This window comes from Nansenia antarctica (assembly GCF_963989245.1).
Source record: "Nansenia antarctica genome assembly, chromosome: 3".
NCBI lineage: Eukaryota > Metazoa > Chordata > Actinopteri > Argentiniformes > Microstomatidae > Nansenia > Nansenia antarctica.
In genome coordinates this window covers 24,639,594-24,662,093 of record NC_137688.1, presented here as the reverse complement: position 1 = coordinate 24,662,093, position 22,500 = coordinate 24,639,594, and the positions used below count along the sequence as shown (strand labels likewise).

The window sequence follows — 22,500 nt, the reverse complement described above, 5'->3', positions numbered from 1 at the left end:
CAGGAGAGGGGGGGGGGGGTTAGGGTTATGGTGCGCCCATGGTGAGAGACCTGTCAGTTCTCTATTCATGTTTCCTATCTCATTATGGATGATAAAGCTGGTGAAGTGGCTGTTTTCACCCATGTAGAGAGACATTATATATATAAGAAAAAAATTGATGATTAGTTGTGTAGGAGAGAAGATTATTTTCCTCATCTATTAGCTAGCAGTGGACATGTTGCATGGCTCCAGACGTAAGGCAGTCTAGACAACACATCCATCACCTTCCCTTCCTCTTTCCGTTTCACTGCCTTTCAATCTCTTTCCATCTCTCTCTCCTCTTTTGCCCCCCCCCTCATCTTCATCTCCTGCTCTCTCACTCCTCTCCCTCCATTTCCTGTCTGTCTCCCTATTGCTCTCTCGCTCAGACTTTTTTGGTCTGGCAGCAGGATCCCTCTCTCTCTCCCTCCTCCCCGTCCCTCCTCCTCCCCCTCCTCCTCCTCCACCTCCCTCCCCCTCTTGCCATCTTGCCGGGCAGTAGAGCCAGACTCTGCAGGCGTCCTGGGAGGCACCAGACCTCGGGGCCAGCGGGTGACACAGATTTCCGGGGAACGGGGGGATTATTCTCTGAATCACTAGAAAGGCACAAGGGGGATGCCGGAGATTCAGGAACATAAAAAATCCCTTTGTCTGAGAGGAAGAAAAAAAACACCAACCGAAATCCACAATGGAACACGCTTCTCTTCTGGTCGGAAATTGTAGCAGCATGCCTGAAGATTTTTTCTCCCTGAGTCTCTCCCCTTCCTTAGGCTGTGCTGTGCAGGACACACACACACACACACACACACACAGACACACACACACACACACACACACACACACAAACACAGACACACACAGGCTCTCTGTGATCCCCCTTGACTGAAGGCACACAGGATGTGCAGCCATGGCCCAATTACTGCGTGACACCTCGCCCCTGCCGTTTCCATGGTTACGCTATCCCCCTGTCCCCTGGAGCGAACCAGGGAGGAATAAGGTCTTATCTTATCAACCATCGTCACGGCAACCTCCAACCCCCCCCCCCCACACCCCCTGGCCTGCCTGAGTCTGACTTTCTCTGCGTTGACACTGTAGCCTTCGTGTGCTTGTGTGTCTGCATGCTATATGCTTGTGTGTGTGTGTGTGTATGTGTATGTGTGTGTTAGCTCAGGGATGAGCGCATGCATTTTGTGTATGTGTATGCATTGGACGTGTGTGGCGTGTGTGTGTGGAGGGGGGGGTGGGGGGTGTCTGGCCATTTGTGATAAGACTCTCAGGCCATCATACACCCCCCATTCCCGCTTCCCCAACACACACACACACACACACACACACACACACACACAGACACACAGACACACAGACACACAGACACACACATAATCCCCAGAGGGAAATGAAGAGAGATCAGTCTGCTCCACAAATATAGACACAGAAACACTATTGAACACACAAACATACACACCCTCACACCTCCATCTACATCTACATCTACAGACACATACACACATATACACACACACACACACACACACACATACATACACATACATACATACAGTACACACACACACACACACACACACTGTTTCTTTTTTATTCAAAAGGTGCACAGTAGAAATGCACATGAAATACATCGGCAACACATCGTAATATTCACACAACTCCGACATGAATATCAAAACAAACATAAATATCATATCATGACTCTCTGTGGAAACACAGAGAGTTGCGTGGTTTGGCGTATATAGAAATGTTGGGAGTCAGAGGCAGGCTTCCATGACTAAATTCTCCAAATGTGTACATTTCCAGTTATATACAGTAGCCTATTGTAAAAGGTGGCTTTTGTTAAATCTAACAGGCTCTTAAATACGTTGTTGTGACATCTTATTGTTTTATATTTCTATGTGATATGTTTTGATTGTCAAAAGTATATACTTTATACAATCTATAACCCAATCGCCCAATTTGACTTGTGACTGAATGTGGGAGATTTAGTCAGTCTCTAACTAAGGTCCAGTATCTCCACAACGTCAACAGCTGACATCCCAAGTGGGTGGAGCCAGTGAGCTGGCTTGGCAAAGTCTTTGGGTGAGATGGATGTTAGTCCTATGGGAACCATGGCAACGATGCTCCTATTGGCAATGCCATCATCTGTGAAAGGACAGGGGGTGGGGGGGGGGGGCCGGGCCGGGCGAACATTCACAGTCTTTTACCACGACTCCAGTCCACTAATACAGTATAAAGTCCACCACCTCAAAATGGTATCACAGAAGTTCATATTTCCATTGGGTCTCTGGAGCCGAAAATAAAGTCTGTCGACCCTCTCACCTCGAACCCCGTGGCAGGCTTCCTCTTTAGCTCTTCGCACTTCCTGTACTTGCAGATCTGGTGTCCCGTCTTGCGGTTGCGGCAGCTGCTGCACTCGTCACAGTTGGCCCTGCGCCGACACGGCACACACTCCCCGCACCGCTTCCTCTTCCTCCTCCCAGCCCCGCCCCCCCCGCCGCCGCCACCGCCAGGGGACGAGCTCCCTCCCTGCGCCCCCTCCGCGCTCTCCCCTAGCCCGAGAACGCCCACCCCGCTTCCACCCCCCGTCAGAAAGCCACCTCCCCCCATCAGAGGGAAGAGCCCTGGGTTCAAGGGGAACCAGGCCCCCAGCAGGGGGAGGACGTCCGTCACGCAGCTCAGGGTGGCCCCTTCCGCCCCTGGGCCGCCCTCCCCCCCACCCCCCCCTGCCTCCCTGGTCCCCAGCGCCAGAGAGTCACTGTGGTCCGTGGGGGTCAGTGTCAGCACCCCCGCCCGCATCAGCAGCTCCGCGGCGTGGGCCAGGTGCAGCCCGCTGGGGGAGTCCCAGAGGCTGGAGCGGGAGGAGGAGAGGGCCCGGCGAGGTTTGGTCTGCTGCCCCGTCTGGGCGGGCCTGTGCTGGACCGCGGCGGTGTGGAGGCCCCTGACGTCCACCATGCCTCTGGTGCTCTGGTGGTGATGGGCCAGTCTGTTGGTGGTGGTGGAGATGTACTGGGAGATGGTGTAGGGGTGAGAGCGCTTCAGGCTCCTCCTCAGAGGCTCACTGTGGATCCTACTGCCTCTCTGCTGCTGCTGCTCGGGGGAGGATGGGCCGGCAACGTCCAGGGCAGCGGACATGTTGAAGGTTGACGGCGGTGGGGAGGGTGAAGCCAAGGTGGGAGGGGGAGAGACAACAACGCTCCAGCAGTCTAGTTCAGTTGGCAGCCTTTAAAGTCCCATTCTCTCTGTCACCTTCGTGTCCAACAGAGCGGCGCATAAGGGGATGGATGGAGTAGGGGTGGGGGGTGGGGGTGGTGGTGGTGGTGTTGGCAGCGGGGGGGTTGGAGAGAGTGAGAGAGAAAAAAGACAAAGAGAATGTGAGAAGAGAGGAGAGAAGAGAAATATATTGGCCTAGAGATGCACTATTTAATGGATTGTTGGTTTTGTTGGGTAGGGGAGAGAGAGAATGACCAGCTCAGTTTCTGGACATTGCAAAGAGATATAGATTAGTGAGCTTCATGTAGGCCTGAAATGTGTCCAGAAATAAATACATATTATGTATCAATGAGCCAATTAAATCATTACATAACATAACATGACCATTAGCTTATGTTTGGACATGACTTGTGTTTCTATTATAACTTAACACGGGGGGGGTATCCTGATGTAATCGCTCTCCGACGTATGACACAACAATATGCAAACAAATAATGCGCATATGCGCGAGGCACATTTGGAGCGCGCTTTTCAAATACATTTTGACGACTGTTGTAGTAATGCAGGACAGCCACAATGCTCCATAATAAACCTCCTCCAGAAACGATCGAGTTGAAATACTGTACGCTACAACAACACAAACAGCCTACCTTTTGTCTAGCTTCGGTGACAGTCCACTGAATGCGGGCGTTTAGACTATAATGCGGTCGCAATTGATGTAAAAAAAAAAAAAACACGCTCAATTACTCTTTCGCCATGTCGCGGTAAGAGGATTCAATTAGTAAGATAAAGTATTAATGTCTCTAAATGTCATTACATTTCATGATCGTGTTGACAGTGACACAGCCCATAGGTGTCGTAATTCTTGCAGCACCTACCGAACGCGATGGCGAACTGACCACAGAGCCCCTGCGCCGTGTCCGAGGGGTCTGTCTGCAGCGCGGCCAAGCGTCTTCCGCGCATGTAAAGCTTAGCCTAGTAGTAGACAATAAACAGAAATACAACTAATTCTCACCTTACAGCAAGTGTTTGCAGTCTAGAAAACGGTGAAGCAAAACCATATAGTTCAATTCGGGCGCATAAGCCTTCCCGACTCTCGCATTCTCTCCCCACCTCCTCCTCGTCCCCGCTGGTCGCAGAGAGGAACATGCAAACCCACTTCATGGATTTGGGGGGGGGGGGGGGGCGTCACACAAAAAGCGAAGTGGACTCTTGGTTGTGAGACGCAGAAAAAGGAACCCCATTGCCGCTGCATAGAAAATGTGCGCTTAATCTCTCCGTCCTAATGTCAGGAAGGAACATTACCAACACTACCAATAGACCACACACGTCGGTGATTGGTTCTGATAGTTTTCCTGGGTGAAATAATGTATTTTATTTATTAGATCTGTCATAGACTGCCAATCTGGAAAATAATGATTATTTGAGAGTGGATCTTGTTGTGGCATGCTTCGTGTGAGTGGTATCAGAGAGGTGACACTGGTCATGTGTGTGTGTGTGTGTGTGTGTGTGTGTGTGTGTGTGTGTGTGTGTGTGTGTGTGTGTGTGTGTGTGTGTGTGTGTGTGTGTGTGTGTGTGTGTGTGTATTGGCTGGGCTGTAGGTGGCCCGAAGGCCTGTCCCCCAGTGAATGGCTGCCAGAGCCGCAGGTCGTAAGACACATACTTGCTCAGACAAGCTCATACTTGTCCCCCGTAGGCCTCTTTCAGCTCCACAAACTGGCCGTGGAGGAGTCTCTGTCCTGGTGCAAGTGACAGACATGCGTGGAACTACATCTACATTTGCTACGATTTCTTCTCATCGTTTCCCTGTCACGTTGTTTTCTGTTAGGACGAAGTTGAATCAAGCTTCCAACAATTGAGAATTGGACATAAGAGCAGCAAGGTGCACCCCAACATGCCTGCCTAGTCACTCTTACAGGACAGGAGTCCAGTCCACCTCTTGGTAGTGTCCTGTCGATTTGGCACACGGCCAACAGACGTGTGTGTGCTGCTGCCACTAGGGCAAGGAGAGGACGCTGCCAGAGCACAGCGCCATCTACAACACTATGCGTGGAGCAATATCATCTCCAAGTGGCAAGAGTGGGTATTGCTTGTCTCATTGGCTAATGTCATAAATACCATTACGGCGTACATATATAACATGAAATCAATTAGAAAAGAAATAGACAAAAACACTAAAGTCTGACCACTTAGACAAAAACACTAAAGTCTGACCACTTAAGACAACTTTTATTCACAATATACAGGGAAAAAAACAAAACATCCTAAAGTCAGTCACATTCAGTAAAATGTCTCTGTGACATAGATATAGAAATATAGATCTATAGATTTTAAAGTTGGCCTTGAACACTAAATGATGCTCTTATATGGTGAAAATATAAGTAAAAGTATCCCCCCCCCCCCTTCTATTTTCATAGTCAAAATTTAGACATGCATTATTAACATGTTCGTCACTCAGTTAAGACCAACACCTCCTAAACATTCACTTATTTCTGAGCTCATGTAGTATTCCTCTGGGCTCAGAGCCTGGTGGTCTAAGGCGGTGGTCCTCACCCCTGGTCCTGCAGCGCCGCAGTGCTGCTGCAGGCGTTTGTCCCGGCTCAGCAGCAGCGACACCTGATTCAGATCATCACGCTTTTAAAGATCAGCTGACTGGTTCAATCAGGTGTGATAGCACTAGGCCGGGATAAAAACCAGGACCAGGGTTGAATATCACATGGCTATATGGGGTTTTTCCTGTTTCTGTGAAATCAGCCAGAGCACCAGCCCTGCACTGCGGGGTTACTTTAGTTCATTCTGTGTGTGCAGAGAATCAACATCGGTAGAATCTGGTAGGGAATGTCAAACAATCGTTCCAGGTGACTGTGGCTGTAATACTGAATATAGGGTTGATAAGGAGGGGGTGGGGGATGGACTGCATGGCTCATTAGGCATCCTTCTTCTTAATGATGAGAGGACCCACGTTGTCTCCTGTCTCCTCGTTGTGCTTGGTATGAGAGCCGTCACAGAAGGGGAACTAAAACATCACAAAACATTTTCGTTAATATTAGGCAGGTGGATGGAAAACAGCTAACTCTAAACAGATTTATTGAATGTAGCTCAAAGCAATAAGCATTCTTCATGGGCTAGCAAGTGAAAGCACAAAGATGATCTTAAGGTTGTGCTCTCCACCTGCCAGTGCCAGACTATTCCATCCTGTGGGCGATGTCGTGTTCGGGTCATAAACGGCATGTTAAAATGAGCAACGGCCACAAAGGATCATGAACTGAACCCATTTTAGTTTTTTAAGCGTGTTCAAGTAGCACTAACATCCATGGTTTCCTATGAGTAGAATCATTCTCTAGAACCTTCTTCCTTTGGAACACTGTTGGTTGCTAGAGAAGCGTGGTTGGAATGTTACATACATGACTTCATGTCCATACAGTCCATACTGTAAATATTACATCTGGGGTTGTGTTGATCTCTTTATGTAATGTATCTTTGGAATGCTGCCTTCTAGCCAAATCTACTGTAAACAATAGGCCTAGAGTAGGGATGGGGAATTGATAAGATGGTATCGATACCGATGCCATTATCGATTCTGCTTATTGGTCCGAATCTATATTGATTCCTGATACATTTTCTGTGGAAAAAGGTAGGCCTTTATTATCTCTTGAGTCTCTGAACACAGTGTAGAATGTCTGCCTAAAAACATTTGAACATGTTAAAATAAATTAAAATACTCCTTTTCAAAAGGGAATAAGCTTATATTTGAACCAAATATAACATTTAACTGGCACATAAAATAAACAATTCTTTAGAATTTAGACGGTGTGGCTAAAACAAGATCATGTGAAGACTGATGTCTGTCCTATTTAGAAAAGAGGCTACAGTGCAACAAGTAGTATCATTATGCTATACGGCTATACTGATAATATTAAACTATGCATTTTACTTATTAAAATATATTTGCAGTTGTCTCATTAATTGGAAGAGTAACTTCATAATATAATTACCACATAATAAACCAAAAGAACATTTAAATACAACTTCAAGTGCGATATTACTGCAAGATGTGAACAACATACAGTGCTGCTTGAAAGTATGTGAACCCCTTGTGCAATTATACAAATCTTTATTTAATCAGCACCTGTCTTTTTTATCTGAAATAAGAGGTTTATATTTACCAATTCCATATGAGGGAATCATGCGTGTAGTAGGAAAACTAAATTATAAAGGAATTAGTGCAGGTGCAACAACAAGTGAACGCCAAGTTGCACCAGTTGAAGCAGAGATCTTTAGGAAAGAGTTCGGGTGGGACTCTGATAAATAGAGATAAGAAACCTGGTCAGTTTGTGTTATCCATACAGGTGAATGCAAAACACACCATGCCGAGAGGAAATGAGATCTCAGAGGACATCAGGAAGAGGTTAGGAAGAGCACATCAGTCTGCGGAAGGCTATATAAGATTTGAACTCAAATCATTTACAAATGACACAACAACATGTGGAAAAAGTGAAGGGGTCTGAATACTTTCCGAAGGCACGATTCCTTGACCTCACCTGAGACAAAGAAACGTTATCTGGCACGGAGCACAAAGTATCAATGGGCGTGTTATTATGCAGTGGCAGCGAGGTGCAGGTCGTCTACCATTTAGAATCCACAACGTTGCATTTCGTTTAACTTTGCTTGTCACCTTTTAAATAGATAACAAACAAAGTTTGCGAACGGATAGCAGGCGTTGTGGCATAGCTTAAGTGCTTGAATATTGTCTTTGTTGGACTAAATACTACTACTTTACACTCGATACTACGCCGCAGAGTCTGACGTCCTGAAGCATGAGTTTTTGCAACACGCAACTATCAGAAAAACATGCTGAGATCAATAAAAGGAATGGATAACCTTGGAGGCGATGGATCAACTGGATCCATCAAAATGGATTTCGAACTGGTTCTTAACTGGAACCGGTTCTCGATTCCCATCCCTAGCCTAGACTATCTCTACTGTACCTGCACCGGACAGGCACGAGGTCAAACCACACAAAAATAACTTAAATAATAAGAATAATAACCTTTATTTGTATAGCACTTTTCCTGCAAACGTTGCAGCTCGTTAAAGGGACCAATGACATCATGGGGAGTCATTTCCTTAGGACCTTTTTATTTTTTGGGTTATGCTTTTTTGATTACATCATTTTCACATATGTAGACACTGCTATGGTGCTATTATGAATATGAGGTGAGGTGTCACTTTGAATGCATTTTTAGAGATAAAAAGACACAGCAAAAACAAGAAAAAAAGTCAAAAAGTGAATGACAGGCCCACCTTCTTGGACCTCCAGCAGCGGCAGTAGACGGCTTTGCTGCCGATGTCCTCCATGTCGAAGCTGTGCACCACCTTAGGTCTGTCCTTACTGATGCACTCATTCACCTTGCCCTTCCTGCTGCAGACACGTCCACTAAGATACCAGCTCACCAGGTACCCGCCGAAGGCTGCCACCACCGCCACGGGGACCAGAATGGTCAGCTGGTCTGTTGTAACACACACACACACACACACACACACACACACACACACACACACACACACACACACACACACTTGTTTGTCTTTTTCTGATTCATTACAGATTTACACACACTAGACAGATCTCACACATCTTCATACCTGCAACCCTGCAAAGGGTAAAGGCCGGGGCTATAGAGGCAATAACGTTCTGCTTTTTGAATCACTGTCTAAGTATAGGTCATGTGTAAGAACGCTAATCTCATCTGTTCTTAATCCATGAAAACATGTGCATTATGGTATTATGGTCTGCATTATGGTAGAACATAGCAAGCGGGCCGGCTCTTCTCCTCTCATCCTATAAGTGAAAAAGCCACAATGAACACTAAATGAAACTCTAGATAGCATTTTGTTATGCTCTCCAGTCTGCTGCATAGCCCCAGATGACCCGGCACGTGAAATCTGAGCTCGGGGCACCGCGGGGCCAACGTGCGTCGGGCCTGCGCAGCGTAATCTTCAACGGGGTAGCCTAATCTATTTCTTTATCCTATGGACGGAACCACGGAATAAATGTCTCTGTAGTGGCTTTTTGTCAATATGTTACCGTTGATCGACGACTGGGCATATAGGCTTACAACACATCACTCTATACCCTATATAACTCAGTAACTTCTATCTAGCGAGCTCCGACCAAAGGCCAGACAGTTTATGACGCCAGACCTCAGACTTGCCAAGCGCAATCACATGACGCGCTCTTGCAGATATGAAAACAATCGGGCTTGTTAAGGATTTGCCGAGTGAATACAGAGTAGTAGGCTACAGAGGCTTAGCTCTCCAGTAATGTCCACGTAAGTCACCTGTCACGGAGCGGCGAGGTGCATTTGGTGGTGTTTATACGACTCTCACTGATTAATTTTAACAACTGACGTCGATATAATTTATGGATTCTCTGAACAGGTGTCTCACCAAATACATCGACCATTCCGTGGCTGTCATTATAAGCTGCAGTGACTATGCTACTGAAGTAGCCTAACATAAGTTTTGTTTAGGTAATATTTCTTAATAGCTAACTTTTGATGATTCTACAGGGCCTGAATCTTGATTTGTGACTCAATCAAGTAAACTGTTCTTTATTTATTTAGACAGGGATTGGGTATTCTTCTGTTATTACACATTCTGGTTATCTAGCTACTACATAAGAAACTGCTTTACCTTTGGAGATCCGGAACCCAGGGCTTAATACTGGCATTGATGACAAAGGCGGCATTGGCAACGATGGTAAAATCGGAGTTGACATCTTTGAGCTGGTCAGAGCGGTGTTTTGGCTTTGCCACCAAGGTCAGTCTGTTACATTTGAACCTTGTCCTTTCAGGCGATAGCTGCGTTCGTAAATTCGCTCTGGGAATCTGATCAGCACTCGTGGAATGCCTCATGTCCAATCAAATTACTTGGTCCCTTCATGACGTTGAACCCAGTGTGCGGTACGGCGCTCTCAGAGCGAATTTACGAACACATCCGATATTTACAAGCCCGGACTGGACTGAGCGACGTCACCGGTGTGATGACCAATAATATGCCACGACAGTGAGGCCGGTCATCAAAATGGTTACATGTTGACTATGGCAACAATATAACTTGTTTGGATATTAATTAAGGGGGACAACTATTTGCCAGGAAGTTACATAGTAAGTAAAAAATAAAGTCTCAAAAAGTTTCTCTTAAAGCTGTCAAATATGTGCGCGATATTAAAATTAAATAATCAGTAATAAAAAATAATAAACAACATAACATTTTCACTGATTTAATCTTTAGTACTGATTACTAAACTCATGATTTTACAATTACCTACAATAGATTTACCATACATCGGCTACATATTCCAGCCCTGCCTCTATTCTGCCATCTAGAGTGCTAGAAGTATTTTCACAGTATAAATGTGAAACATTAATTTTACACAACGATCATGATGAAAAACCAACTGACAAGATTCACACGATTAGAAAGTGTGTAACTCCATAGAAGGCTGAATATATAGTATAGTAGTATAATAGTCATTTAATCTGTAATAATAATTTTAAACTATAAAAGTGAGTAACCAGCATTGAAACAGCCACGGCGAAGACAGCACCTCCACATCACCGACGACTCGATGCACAAAGTCACTTGAGTCATGGTTTTTATTACACAGTTTAATCAACACACAAAGCTCAACGAGCCTCTCAGGTAATTCAATATACAGAGTTTGTATGAGGAGCGTGTCCTCGCACCCAGAGCCCAGCCAGTCCCACAGCCTGAAGATGTTAGCCTCTAATTCAACAATAGCAAAAATGCAACCTAAGAGTTATAGGGAAATAATAAAAATAAAACACAGGTTAAACTAAGAAACTTGCTTAAATACCTGGTCCAAAACCTCCGGTTTGTGATTGTAACAACGGTGGTGGTGGTGAAAGAGGGTTTAGGGGGTATCTTTGAGTGTGTGTGTGTGCGCGTACGTGCAGGGGAACAATCTTGGTTATGGCAATATTGGGGAAAAGAAGATATCCGTTAACATAATCCAAGAGTACAGACCAAAAGGCTATACAGTTTCCCTGTTTACAGCCTGCTATGATTTTTTATTTTTTTTAATGAATTTCTTGTAGATTTATACAAAATACAGAGTGCTCTCGACCCACACGTGAAAAGCTTTCCTGAATTAAGTACATAGCTGGAATATCAGGAAAACTAAACAATAAGGGTACAGAGTGTAAAAATCCTTCAATCACAAACCCATCACCCCCCAACCCCCCCTCCCCCTCCCCAACCCCGAAAAAGGAAAAGAACACAGTCCCCTAGTCTTACTTATAAGGAATGCTTTTAGAGTCATAGACATTTGGAGTGAGGGTGCAGGCAGGGTCCCTATGGGCGAGTCGTCCAGCCTGCAGAATGATAAGAGGACAGGGAGGGGAACGCAAGGGGTGGGGGGAGGGAGGGGGCTACGATTGCAGTTTGAGAATATGTACACCATGGCTGCCAGTTTGAGTGGGTTTTGGGGGGGGGTTGTGGGCAGGAAGGGTAAAAGAGGATTTTTTTTTTACAGGTGCTCTGGTAAGGGGAGGCGTGGCTCAAAGAAAGCACTCCAATGGAAACCAACAAAGATCCGTTTTAATTTTTTCGTTTTTTTTCCTCTTTACTTTCAAAGCTCCCCTAACCTTTTGTTGTAGAGGTGGTTTGCCATGATTCTACCCCAACACTACATTGCATACTTTTGTGTCCATTCCCGAGCTATTCTGTTGTACCTGGAAAAAAATAAAGAGAAGAGGTTTGAGTTTCTTTGCTCATCTGGTTCATTAACTATATACCTAGTCATATTCCCTATAGTCCCACATAGCATAGTTCCTATAGTCCCACATAGGATAGTTGCATAGTTCCTATAGTCCCTCATAGCATAGTTCCTATAGTCCCACATAGCATAGTTCCTATAGTCCCACATAGCATAGTCCCTATAGTCTCTCATAGCATAGTCCCTATAGTCCCTCATAGCATAGTCCCTATAGTCTCTCATAGCATAGTCCCTATAGTCCCACATAGCATAGTCCCTATAGTCCCTATAGTCTCTCATAGCATAGTCCCTATAGTCCCTCATAGCATAGTTCCTATAGTCCCACATAGCATAGTCCCTATAGTCCCTCATAGCATAGTCCCTATAGTCCCTCATAGCATAGTCCCTATAGTCTCTCATAGCATAGTCCCTATAGTCCCTCATATAGTCCCTCATAGCATAGTCCCTATAGTCTCTCATAGCATAGTCCCTATAGTCTCTCATAGCATAGTCCCTATAGTCTCTCATAGCATAGTCCCTATAGTCCCTCATAGCATAGTCCCTATAGTCCCTCATAGCATAGTCCCTATAGTCTCTCATAGCATAGTCCCTATAGTCTCTCATAGCATAGTCCCTATAGTCTCTCATAGCATAGTCCCTATAGTCCCTCATAGCATAGTCCCTATAGTCCCTCATAGCATAGTCCCTATAGTCTCTCATAGCATAGTCCCTATAGTCCCTCATAGCATAGTCCCTATAGTCCCTCATAGCATAGTCCCTATAGTCCCTCATAGCATAGTTCCTATAGTCCCTCATAGCATAGTCCCTATAGTCCCTCATAGCATAGTCCCTATAGTCCCACATAGCATAGTCCCTATAGTCTCTCATAGCATAGTCCCTATAGTCCCTCATAGCATAGTCCCTATAGTCTCTCATAGCATAGTCCCTATAGTCCCTCATAGCATAGTCCCTATAGTCCCTCATAGCATAGTTCCTATAGTCTCTCATAGCATAGTCCCTATAGTCCCACATAGCATAGTCCCTATAGTCTCTCATAGCATAGTCCCTATAGTCCCTCATAGCATAGTCCCTATAGTCCCTCATAGCATAGTCCCTATAGTCTCTCATAGCATAGTCCCTATAGTCCCTCATAGCATAGTCCCTATAGTCCCTCATAGCATAGTCCCTATAGTCTCTCATAGCATAGTCCCTATAGTCTCTCATAGCATAGTCCCTATAGTCTCTCATAGCATAGTCCCTATAGTCTCTCATAGCATAGTCCCTATAGTCCCTCATAGCATAGTCCCTATAGTCCCTCATAGCATAGTCCCTATAGTCCCACATAGCATAGTCCCTATAGTCCCTCATAGCATAGTTCCTATAGTCCCTCATAGCATAGTCCCTATAGTCCCACATAGCATATTCCCTATAGTCCCTCATAGCATAGTCCCTATAGTCCCACATAGCATAGTCCCTATAGTCCCTCATAGCATAGTTCCTATAGTCCCTCATAGCATAGTTCCTATAGTCCCTCATAGCATAGTCCCTATAGTCCCTCATAGCATAGTTCCTATAGTCCCTCATAGCATAGTCCCTATAGTCCCTCATAGCATAGTCCCTATAGTCCCTCATAGCATAGTCCCTATAGTCTCTCATATCATAGTCCCTATAGTCTCTCATAGCATGGTCCCTATAGTCTCTCATAGCATAGTCCCTATAGTCCCTCATAGCATGGTCCCTATAGTCCCTCATAGCAGTTCCTATAGTCCCTCATAGCATAGTCCCTATAGTCCCTCATAGCATAGTTCCTATAGTCCCTCATAGCATAGTCCCTATAGTCCCTCATAGCATAGTTCCTATAGTCCCTCATAGCATAGTCCCTATAGTCCCTCATAGCATAGTCCCTATAGTCCCACATAGCATAGTCCCTATATTCTCTCATAGCATGGTCCCTATGCTAAGTGCATGAATTTCAAAGCTCAAGTACACAGACAGGACTACCCATGTAAAAGGGTTAGGGTTAGGAGCCCTATGGATGGAGGGGGGTACCCTATTCTAGGGTTGCAGTGGTCCAGTCAGGGTACTTACTTTTCCCTGTCCGTCTTGTAGATGCGGGCGATCTCAGGTACTAGTGGGTCGTCCGGGTTTGGGTCGCACAGCAGAGAGCAGATAGACAGGAGAACTAAGGGAGATACCAAGTGATGCATCAGAACCTGGGCAGGGAGGACCCACTCTGAACCACAGAAAGGTAGAGATGCTAAACTGCAACTAGGGATGCACCTGTAGGGACATGTTGGACTATGACCGATATTCAGTATTTCCTCCAGCATCTTACACCGATATAAGTTTGCAAAAACAAAACCTATATTTTCCATTTCATAATTGGGCAGAACATTTTGGAAATGGAAATTAGAAGTAATTTCAGGAGATTTTATTAATGCCCCACACATTTTCGCACAGCAACTATTACTTACTTAACTTGAGGGACACTATTTTGGGCTCTGATTTCAGGCCATCAAATATCTGCAAAGACTATTGGCAATCCAATGAATTGTTACTAAAATGTATATTTATTATATATAATAAATGTATAATCATATAAATACAAATAATACATCTATGTATTATATTTAAACGATGATCTGCCAGTATTGATATGGTGGTGCATATATTTAACTACAAATTGAGAAAAAGACAAACAGAAAGGTTTACAGACAGTCATCCAATAGATGCTCCACAAAAGACACAGAAACACGTACAATACAAGAACAGAGAACATCTGACAGACACAACTAAGTCTTACAGCCCAACACAAACACAGTTGATTCACTTTAACCCTGCGTTCATTTGTGTACCTTTGGAGATGGTGAGAGCGGGAGACCACTGTGATCGCAGAATGTCGAGACAGATGCTGCCGTTGCTGTTGATATTTGGGTGGTAGATTCTTGTGGTAAACGCAACCTGTAAAGAGAGAGAGAGAGAGAGTAGAGGGGAGGAAGCGAGGGTGGTTGAGGAAGGATGAGACAGAAAAGGATCAGTATCAAGAGAGAAAATGTGCACAAACAACATGTTTGTTTCCTGGTTTGATTGCGACAGGGACTGCCACTTGTCACTGTACGCACGTAGGAAGTGTTTTTTGCTCACCTTTGGCGGTTTGAAGGGGTAGTCTGTGGGAAAGTGAATGGTCAGGAAGAATACCCCACCCTGGTAAGGACTGTCATTCTGTCAGAGAGAGAAGCACAGCATCAGCATTGACATCAATGCCATTATAGCAGAGCTGAGCTTTCACAATGTTTCATCATGGAGAGTACTGTACTGTCAACACTCAATAGGGAGAACTTTTGTACTATTAGGAACAACACTAGAGATAGAGATACTATTATTCAGAGCAGGTGACTGTCACAATACTTACAGGTCCCATTATTGTGGCTTGCCAGTGAAACACTGAAAAAGAGAAATGGGAGACAATCATAATCTATGAGAGTACAGGCTCAACTACGGGTAGTATTCTATGAGAGTATGTCAGCAGGCTCAACTACGGGTGGTATTCTCCAAAAAACATTAGGAACCCCCCCCCCCCCCCACAGATAATTGTGTGTAGTGAATGGTGTCTGAGCAGGGAGGCAAATTGATATTTGTATTCAAGCAAATATTACAATGAACAGTTATGTAATCCATCCCAAAAATACAGGGAGTGGCCTATTGTCATCTAGAGATAAAGATAAATGTAATGGTCATGACAACCTGAGAACTTCAGACCAACTAACAACAGTATATAAATGCTATCCTGAAATAAAACACCAAACAAATCAACAAGGCTAGCTGCCATTGGCCATGGCCCTGATCACACGGCAGTTAGTTTTTTTGTTTATCAGACTGTTGTCTGGACGATGTGCCTTAAGCCAGCATGGCAGCGTGGCTAGCTAGTAGCTAGGCAGACACTGGAACTAAAGCAGGCAGGATTTACAGTGGTAATCTCTGATGCGAGTATCAACCCAGAGCTGCTTGGTCCAACGTGTGACATAACATCACTATATTCTTTTAGGAAATAATCTAGATCATTTAACATCAAACTGGCAACATAGCTGTGACGGCATTTGACACTTGGCAAAAGAAATGAAGAATAACTGTATATAAAATTATATTGGTTCTGTTGAACAAGTGGCATGATATATACACCGACGCCAATGTTAATATCAAGGAGGCCTCTGTAATCCCCACGTATTCACAGTAACTCTCTCTGTAGGTAGGGTCTCAGACTGCCCAGGGTGTCCTCAATCATTCCCTCACTCTGCTTCATACTGGGCGGACTGTCAGAAATACAGACTCGGTCTACATGACACATAAAGCTCCTCCTCTAGCCAGGCATGGACAGGGTGCCACAATGTGTGACAATTTCAGTGCTTCTGGAAAATTGAACACACGTTGCACAGAGGTTAACTCACTTGCTGTGAGTTAACTTCAGACACTTGCTGTGAGTTAACTCAGTTGCTGTACCTAACCGGTCCTTTGAAACATTGGCTGCATCACGAAAAAGTTAAACCGATTCAGGTTTCAGTGATATTGTAGAATAAAGCTAATCTGCCTGGGGTCACGGTTAGGCTGAGATGTTTTTACATAAAGAGATCCAGATACTCCATGTAGCAGCTTTTGTCAAGACAAGAGAGTTTTTTTTGTGTCAGTGCGTAGGGCATTTTAAACTACAGAAATCTCACCCCTTTTAAGGTCAGTGTGAAACATAGCCGTCAAGAAGAGAATTCTGTACTCACTGGGAGACCTGTGCGAAAGCTTGAAGACTGAAATGTTGAATGGGGTGTTAAACCAGGACCAAGCTCCGGACCTGGGGTGATGGGGCCTTTTCAGCCGCAGCCCCGTCCCTCTGGAACGCCCTCCCCAACCACATCAGACAGGCCAACACCCTCCCAACATTTAAACAGGCACTCAAAACCCACCTCTTCAAGCTTGCCCACCAGTTAACCCTCTCCCCCTCCCATGTGTCTCCAGCACTACCTTAATTAGGCCCCTATACTTTCTTTTATTTCTTTTTTGTTTCTTTTTATTATTACTACTCGATCTTTTCAGTTTGTAAAGCGTCTTTGAGTGTCTAGAAAAGCGCTATATACGTCTAATGTATTATTATTATTATTAAAAAACAACAGATATTGATTACTGGCACACGGCTGAGTCGCCTGTTGATCACTTACTGTCATCTCCTACTGGTCCTGCAGAACACTGGGCTGGAGGGTCCCGGGCCAAGTCATTCAGCTCCTAATGGGAGACAATATGGTGGTTAGCAGTAGGGCTGCAACAACGAATCGATTAAATCGATAATAATCGATAACGAAAATCGTTGGCGACGAATGCCATTATCGATTCGTCGTTTTTTTTTTTTTTTTTTTTTTTTTTTTTTTTTTCGGGTTTTGTTTCCATAACAAACCTACTTCCTGTTGACGCACGCCACGCTGTCTTGCGGCCGGTGTAGGCATCGCGAATCATAGCGAATCATAGCGCTACCTATGGCCGGAAAGGGTAGAACCTATGACTGTCCTATGACTGTCTGCTGTCAGGACATGCTAGTGAGTTAGCTAGCAGGGTTAGCTCGCTGCTGCCGCTAGCTGACTGTCACTACGCTGCTCGTCCAGCTGTAGTCTGCGTAGCTGTGCTGAGAACCAGAGCACTAACTATGTTTCTATAGAGCAGGGTTACAGCTAACTTCCTATTGTTTTATTATATAAGTTCTGCTGGGCTCAGCCCTTCCATGGTCTCCTGCTCTCCATGCAAATGCAGAGTGAGGCACTGACTGTCGCCTAGCCTATTGTATGGAGTGAGAGGACACATTGCATTGTTTTGGAGCATATCTGTTATATAAAAACATTAGTGTCTTGTCTGTAGCCTATATTGCACTTTGGGTTACTGACCTTTACATTAAGCAAAGTTATTACCTAAAACAATGCATGTATTGAGCTAGAGTTCAACTACTTTATTGAAACAATCTACCGCCATAGTCCATGGCCTGTTGTTAAACTTATTTGATGTAGCAAAGCCTTTTTTATTTATATTATTTTTTATTTTTTATTAATACTTATTCATTTTGCACATGTATATGTATAGGCCTGGCTGATTTAGAAAACATAAAATACAATTTGCAAAATAAATATAAAAAAAAAAAAAAACTTTTTTTAAAATCTTTTCCCCCCGCTTTTTGTGTATCCGATTTATCGATTAATCGATAAGATAATCGGCAGATTAATCGATTATCAAAATAATCGTTAGTTGCAGCCCTAGTTAGCAGTGTTTGTTGAAACATCCCCTGTCATCCCCGCAACACTGTCATCATGTCAAACAAGTGACTTCTTTCAATAGTTGTAAACTACTCCAAGAGTACTGTCTCTGCACCTCATAATGTCCAAAGTTACTAGTAATAATAATACTCCTATGTTGATTTGTATAGGGCTTTTTAAAACAATGTTACAACGTGCTAATGTGACACCAGGCGTGACATTTACTGGGACTGCTCCAGACAAGACAACACAATGAGACTTTAACTATGTTAGAACTGCCTTCGCCTACAGAACTCCTCACCAAGCTTTGATAATTGTATGCCTCATATTACATAACAGAAACCACTACCGAAGTGACATGTGACAACCTGAGATCATAACCAAATTACTTCTTTTTTTTTAAGCAAACGTCATGGCAGGACACCGGGTTTGATTGATAACATTTGTAATCAGCTACCTAACTACCAAAAGTAGCTCGTTTCACTCACTGTCAGTAGCCCAGTCATAACTAGTCTACCACGGATCCTAAAGTTAGCTAGTTAACTAGACGACCGTGGTTGTTGACAGGAACGTGTAAAAGGCCCAGATATATGATCGCTGTTAGGGTGGCTGGCCTTGCAGCCCTGCCCTGGGGTCAGCAAACACGACTAGGGAGGCAGCCAGCCATCTCTTACTACTAACGTCAGCTCATCTAAAACATCTCTGCTGTGGCCAAACAGTATTCATATACGTATGGCCCACATTAGCTGGACAACAGCGCTTGGAGGGGGGCCTGATTTTAAAACCAACCTGGATATTTACAGCAGGGTGGAAACTAAGCTAGCTTGCAACAATTCTCGCTTGCTAGGCGATTCGTACCATGACACAAGTTAGTGTTAGCTAGCTCGTTAGTGTGAATGAGCTGCCATGCTAGTTGGATTAGATTGTCAAAAATCGATTTATAAGTGGGAATGATAGAAACATTATGGCGTTGCTAGATTACCTGATAACATCCAGCTGGCTACGATCTGCATAGCCACACGTTAGCTCTAGCTTAGCTAACGATGGATGATTTATACAACCGATGATGTCCGGGGAAACTATAGATATAGCTAGCTCGGTAGTCAACCTTGCATCATAATATCATTGTATATTCAATTGTCGATTAAAGATAAAGGCACAGATAGCTACGGTTAGTTTGTGTACTATACATAAATACCTGCCACAAGTAACGGTACTGTGTGGAGCCCGAGGGCCCAAATAAAACGTGAAATGGGAGCATTGGGTTAGGGTTAGTACCGTTAGTTGACAGCATTTTAAAAACACAATATGTACTACATATAATAAACTAGTCGGACAACAAATATCGGACGGGCAAAAATATGAAAATACGTCGCTTGTTTGTTAATTTCAACTGCGAAACAGTCGGGCCTTCTCCGTTGACTTCCTTCTTACCTTGTGAATTCTCTTCAGAGCCATTGTTGTGCTACCGAAAACGTGTTATACTCGATTAAAATGGCGGTTGGTGTCTCTATCCGGGGGTAATACTACTACTTCGAAGTATATATCAAAGAATACCTCGGTCTAATACTCGAATTGCTGGTCGCTCTTACAAGGGGGGCCGCCGAGATGATTTTAAGGCGAAACTGAAAGATACTACTAGGGGTAGAACCGCGGTCCTTCCTCCTGCTGCAGCGGCTACCGAACCACTCACTCTGCTCCGCTGCTTGTAGGATACCCTTCCGCCAACATGCGCAACCATCACGGAGTTTCAGCACTATGGATCCATGCGCGCCGACAACATAGAGGTGTGTTCGGAAATTCGGTCTGAGAGCGCCGGAGAGCACACTGGGTTCAACATGATAAAGACACCAAGTAATTTGATTGGACGAGAGACATTCCATGAGTGCTGATCAGATTTCCATAGCGTATTTACGAACGCACCATTAGAGGTGCAATTGACGTCATTTCGGCTCTCCATAGACGACAGGATATGAATAGTTAACTTGAGTGATTCGAGCCAAAATGGCTTTCATACACATATTTTTTGCACCATTGAGAGCTTACTAGAGATCCTTGCCAATGGGTTTACTATTTTTTCTTGTGTCCTTTTTAAAAATACATTTAATGATTTGAGATATGTAGGAGGCGGGTATACCACATATAGTTGTATCATTTACATTATGTCAAAAAAATGTACGTTGGTCACATGACATATCTGTGGGGCTGTTCAATAAAATAAAAAAAATACATCGGGATAAGTTTTATGTAGCGCGGAGGGATATGGTGGCAATTCACATTCTTATCGCGAGAAAGCAGCGTTTGTATGAGGAAGTGATATGTTATTTTCACCGAATATGAATGTGATGTGTGTTTCAGTTTGACTCTAATGTAGACCCAACATAAACACTGTCCATGCACTAAGAATAGAGTAGAATAAAATTGGGTTATGATATAATGAAATATAACTGAACAGAGTACAATGAAGTTGAATAGAATAGTTAATAGAATAGAATAGATAATACACATTTTTAATGGAATTATGCTCCATTTAGAGGCTATATTCAAATGCATCAATTTGGATTCAATTGTTTTCCTCACAAAGCCCCCGTGCCTCCAGCAGAAAATAAGATAATAAGACAATGTACAGAGGGCATAGTAGGCCTAATGCTGAACCTTATGTAGAGAATACATCTCTACACGAAGAGGAGTTATTCTTACAGAGGCACAGTTTTTGGTGCACATTCCCCATAATGAAACTCATTCAGCAGTTTATTATGGTGAATAGGCGACGTTGCGCAAGCACGCACACACACACACACACACACACACACACACACACACACACACACACACACACACACACACACACACACACACACACACACACAGACACGCACATACACACATGCCTGCAAAAAGGGGGTCGGCGATGAGAGGGGGGGAAAGCCCAGCAATGCCTCCACAGGATGGCGGTATGAGGCAGCCCCCTGTCAGCTGTGTGCGTGGGAGTTCCTCCTTTCGCCATTCCGGGGTGTTGCCGCACAGTAGAGCGCCTACTGCTGTGTCCTGAAGTAAGGCAACTCAAGAGGTCCCCTCCAGGCCTCTCGACACCTTTGTCCACCCCCTAAAAGGAGTCCAAGCATGCCACAGAAACAAGGCATCCGCTCCTGCCCCCCAGTAACCGATGCAGACTTCCCACGCCTGAGAGAGAACGGAGACAGCGAGTGATGCCACTGCAGCAAACGCACCCCGCAACCGCGAAAACACTCGACGTCTGCCCCGCCGGACCCCAACTGCTGCCCGCCTGGCCCCTGACAGAAGCCCCCTGAAGATGTCCGACAACAGCGCGAGCCTGAACCCCTCCGACCGGCCGGTTAAATGTAGGCAAACAGTGTCTATGTTGTCTCTTGTGTGTCACTTTTTGGGTTTTTTCAAACATGCAGCATGCTGATGTTTTTTAAAATAGAATTTAGGCCTATAAGTTACAATTTAGTCTATAGCCTAATAGGCTAAAATGCGCTTGCATTTATTTTCCCTTTAGTCATCATTTGTAACAGACACATGTAGGATAGGCCTATCTGCATCACTAGTCTCACATGTCCCTTGACACACTGTGATTATGCAACATTAGGCTACTCTATTATTTTAGGTTGTGATGACAGTAAATAAGGCAATGTGATCTATGCGTTAAAAGGCAATACCCATTATTCATCATAACGGGGGATGTCTCCGCGCGCACTGAGCTAGTGATGGTGCATGAGCTCGATTTACGCGCCTAGCGTCTGGTACGTGTGTTACAGAATACCAGAGAGAGAGAGAGAGAGAGAGAGAGAGAGAGGGGGGGGGGGGGTTGGGGTTGGGGGTGTGCCTGTGTGTGTGTGTGTGTGTGTGTGTGTGTGTATGTGTGTGTGTGTGTGTGTGTGTGTGTGTGAGAGAGAGAGAGAGAGAGAGAGAGAGAGAGAGAGAGAGAGAGAGAGAGAGAGAGAGAGAGAGAGAGAGAGAGAGAGAGAGAGAGAGAGAGATTAGCATCTCGTTCCAATGAAACATTTCTGGCAGTTGGACGATGACAGCGAAAGGGAGACTTAAAGGTAAAATGTTTATTTTGTATATATGTGTAGCCTATATATTTTGATCCAATGTCAGGAAGCATCAGTGCTGAATGTATCAGATGATGATGATGAAATGAAAAGCTGTAACGAGTTAATACATTATAGA

The 22,500-nt window shown here is 44.5% G+C and overlaps 4 protein-coding genes across 5 annotated transcripts in view; 1 reads left to right on the top strand and 3 right to left on the bottom strand.

Moving 5' to 3' along the window:
* Positions 1-1,740: 1,740 nt before the first annotated feature.
* cxxc5b (CXXC finger protein 5b) lies at positions 1,741-4,344 on the bottom strand. The gene is made up of 2 exons (XM_080526378.1): positions 4,256-4,344; positions 1,741-3,276 (listed from the first exon to the last, which is right to left on the bottom strand). The coding sequence occupies exon 2, from the start codon at positions 3,160-3,162 to the stop codon at positions 2,296-2,298; it is 867 nt and encodes a 288-aa protein (XP_080382504.1). The 5' UTR covers positions 3,163-3,276; positions 4,256-4,344; the 3' UTR covers positions 1,741-2,295.
* A 1,104-nt stretch (positions 4,345-5,448) lies between these two features.
* Positions 5,449-10,092, bottom strand: LOC308152266 (CDGSH iron-sulfur domain-containing protein 1). Its single transcript, XM_080525194.1, has 3 exons — positions 9,937-10,092; positions 8,545-8,750; positions 5,449-6,256 (listed from the first exon to the last, which is right to left on the bottom strand). The coding sequence occupies exons 1-3, from the start codon at positions 10,019-10,021 to the stop codon at positions 6,167-6,169; spliced, it is 381 nt and encodes a 126-aa protein (XP_080381320.1). The 5' UTR covers positions 10,022-10,092; the 3' UTR covers positions 5,449-6,166.
* Positions 10,093-10,853: 761 nt separating this feature from the next.
* On the bottom strand, positions 10,854-19,975 carry ube2d2 (ubiquitin-conjugating enzyme E2D 2). The gene is made up of 7 exons (XM_080525625.1): positions 19,738-19,975; positions 17,227-17,290; positions 15,435-15,466; positions 15,167-15,244; positions 14,878-14,983; positions 14,111-14,204; positions 10,854-11,999 (listed from the first exon to the last, which is right to left on the bottom strand). The coding sequence occupies exons 1-7, from the start codon at positions 19,759-19,761 to the stop codon at positions 11,954-11,956; spliced, it is 444 nt and encodes a 147-aa protein (XP_080381751.1). The 5' UTR covers positions 19,762-19,975; the 3' UTR covers positions 10,854-11,953.
* A 1,641-nt stretch (positions 19,976-21,616) lies between these two features.
* ppp3cb (protein phosphatase 3, catalytic subunit, beta isozyme) overlaps positions 21,617-22,500 on the top strand; it is a gene marked incomplete at both ends in the record, with an annotated part of 25,353 nt that continues 24,469 nt past the window's right edge. The window contains one exon of one of the 2 annotated variants that reach the window (XM_080526486.1): positions 21,617-21,665. In XM_080526486.1, coding sequence (XP_080382612.1) covers positions 21,617-21,665 — 49 coding nt within the window. Of the gene's footprint in view, positions 21,666-22,348; positions 22,374-22,500 lie in introns of those variants that run through there. The other variant, XM_080526487.1, reaches the window with a different exon arrangement.

What these genes read in the sequence shown, in the direction of transcription:
- ube2d2 (XM_080525625.1), bottom strand. Translation starts at nt 19,761, where the DNA reads ATGGCTCTGAAGAGAATTCACAAG. An exon ending in ACCCCTTCAAACCGCCAAAG is followed by an intron (nt 14,984 to 15,166) that starts GTGAGCAAAAAA and finishes CTCTCTTTACAG; the next exon opens with GTTGCGTTTACCACAAGAAT. An exon ending in CGCTCTCACCATCTCCAAAG is followed by an intron (nt 14,205 to 14,877) that starts GTACACAAATGA and finishes TATCTCCCTTAG; the next exon opens with TTCTCCTGTCTATCTGCTCT.
- LOC308152266 (XM_080525194.1), bottom strand. Translation starts at nt 10,021, where the DNA reads ATGTCAACTCCGATTTTACCATCGTTGCCAATGCCGCCTTTGTCATCA. An exon ending in TGGGTTCCGGATCTCCAAAG is followed by an intron (nt 8,751 to 9,936) that starts GTAAAGCAGTTT and finishes GTGTTACAACAG; the next exon opens with ACCAGCTGACCATTCTGGTC. An exon ending in GCTGCTGGAGGTCCAAGAAG is followed by an intron (nt 6,257 to 8,544) that starts GTGGGCCTGTCA and finishes GTGATGTTTTAG; the next exon opens with TTCCCCTTCTGTGACGGCTC.
- cxxc5b (XM_080526378.1), bottom strand. Translation starts at nt 3,162, where the DNA reads ATGTCCGCTGCCCTGGACGTTGCCGGCCCATCCTCCCCCGAGCAGCAG.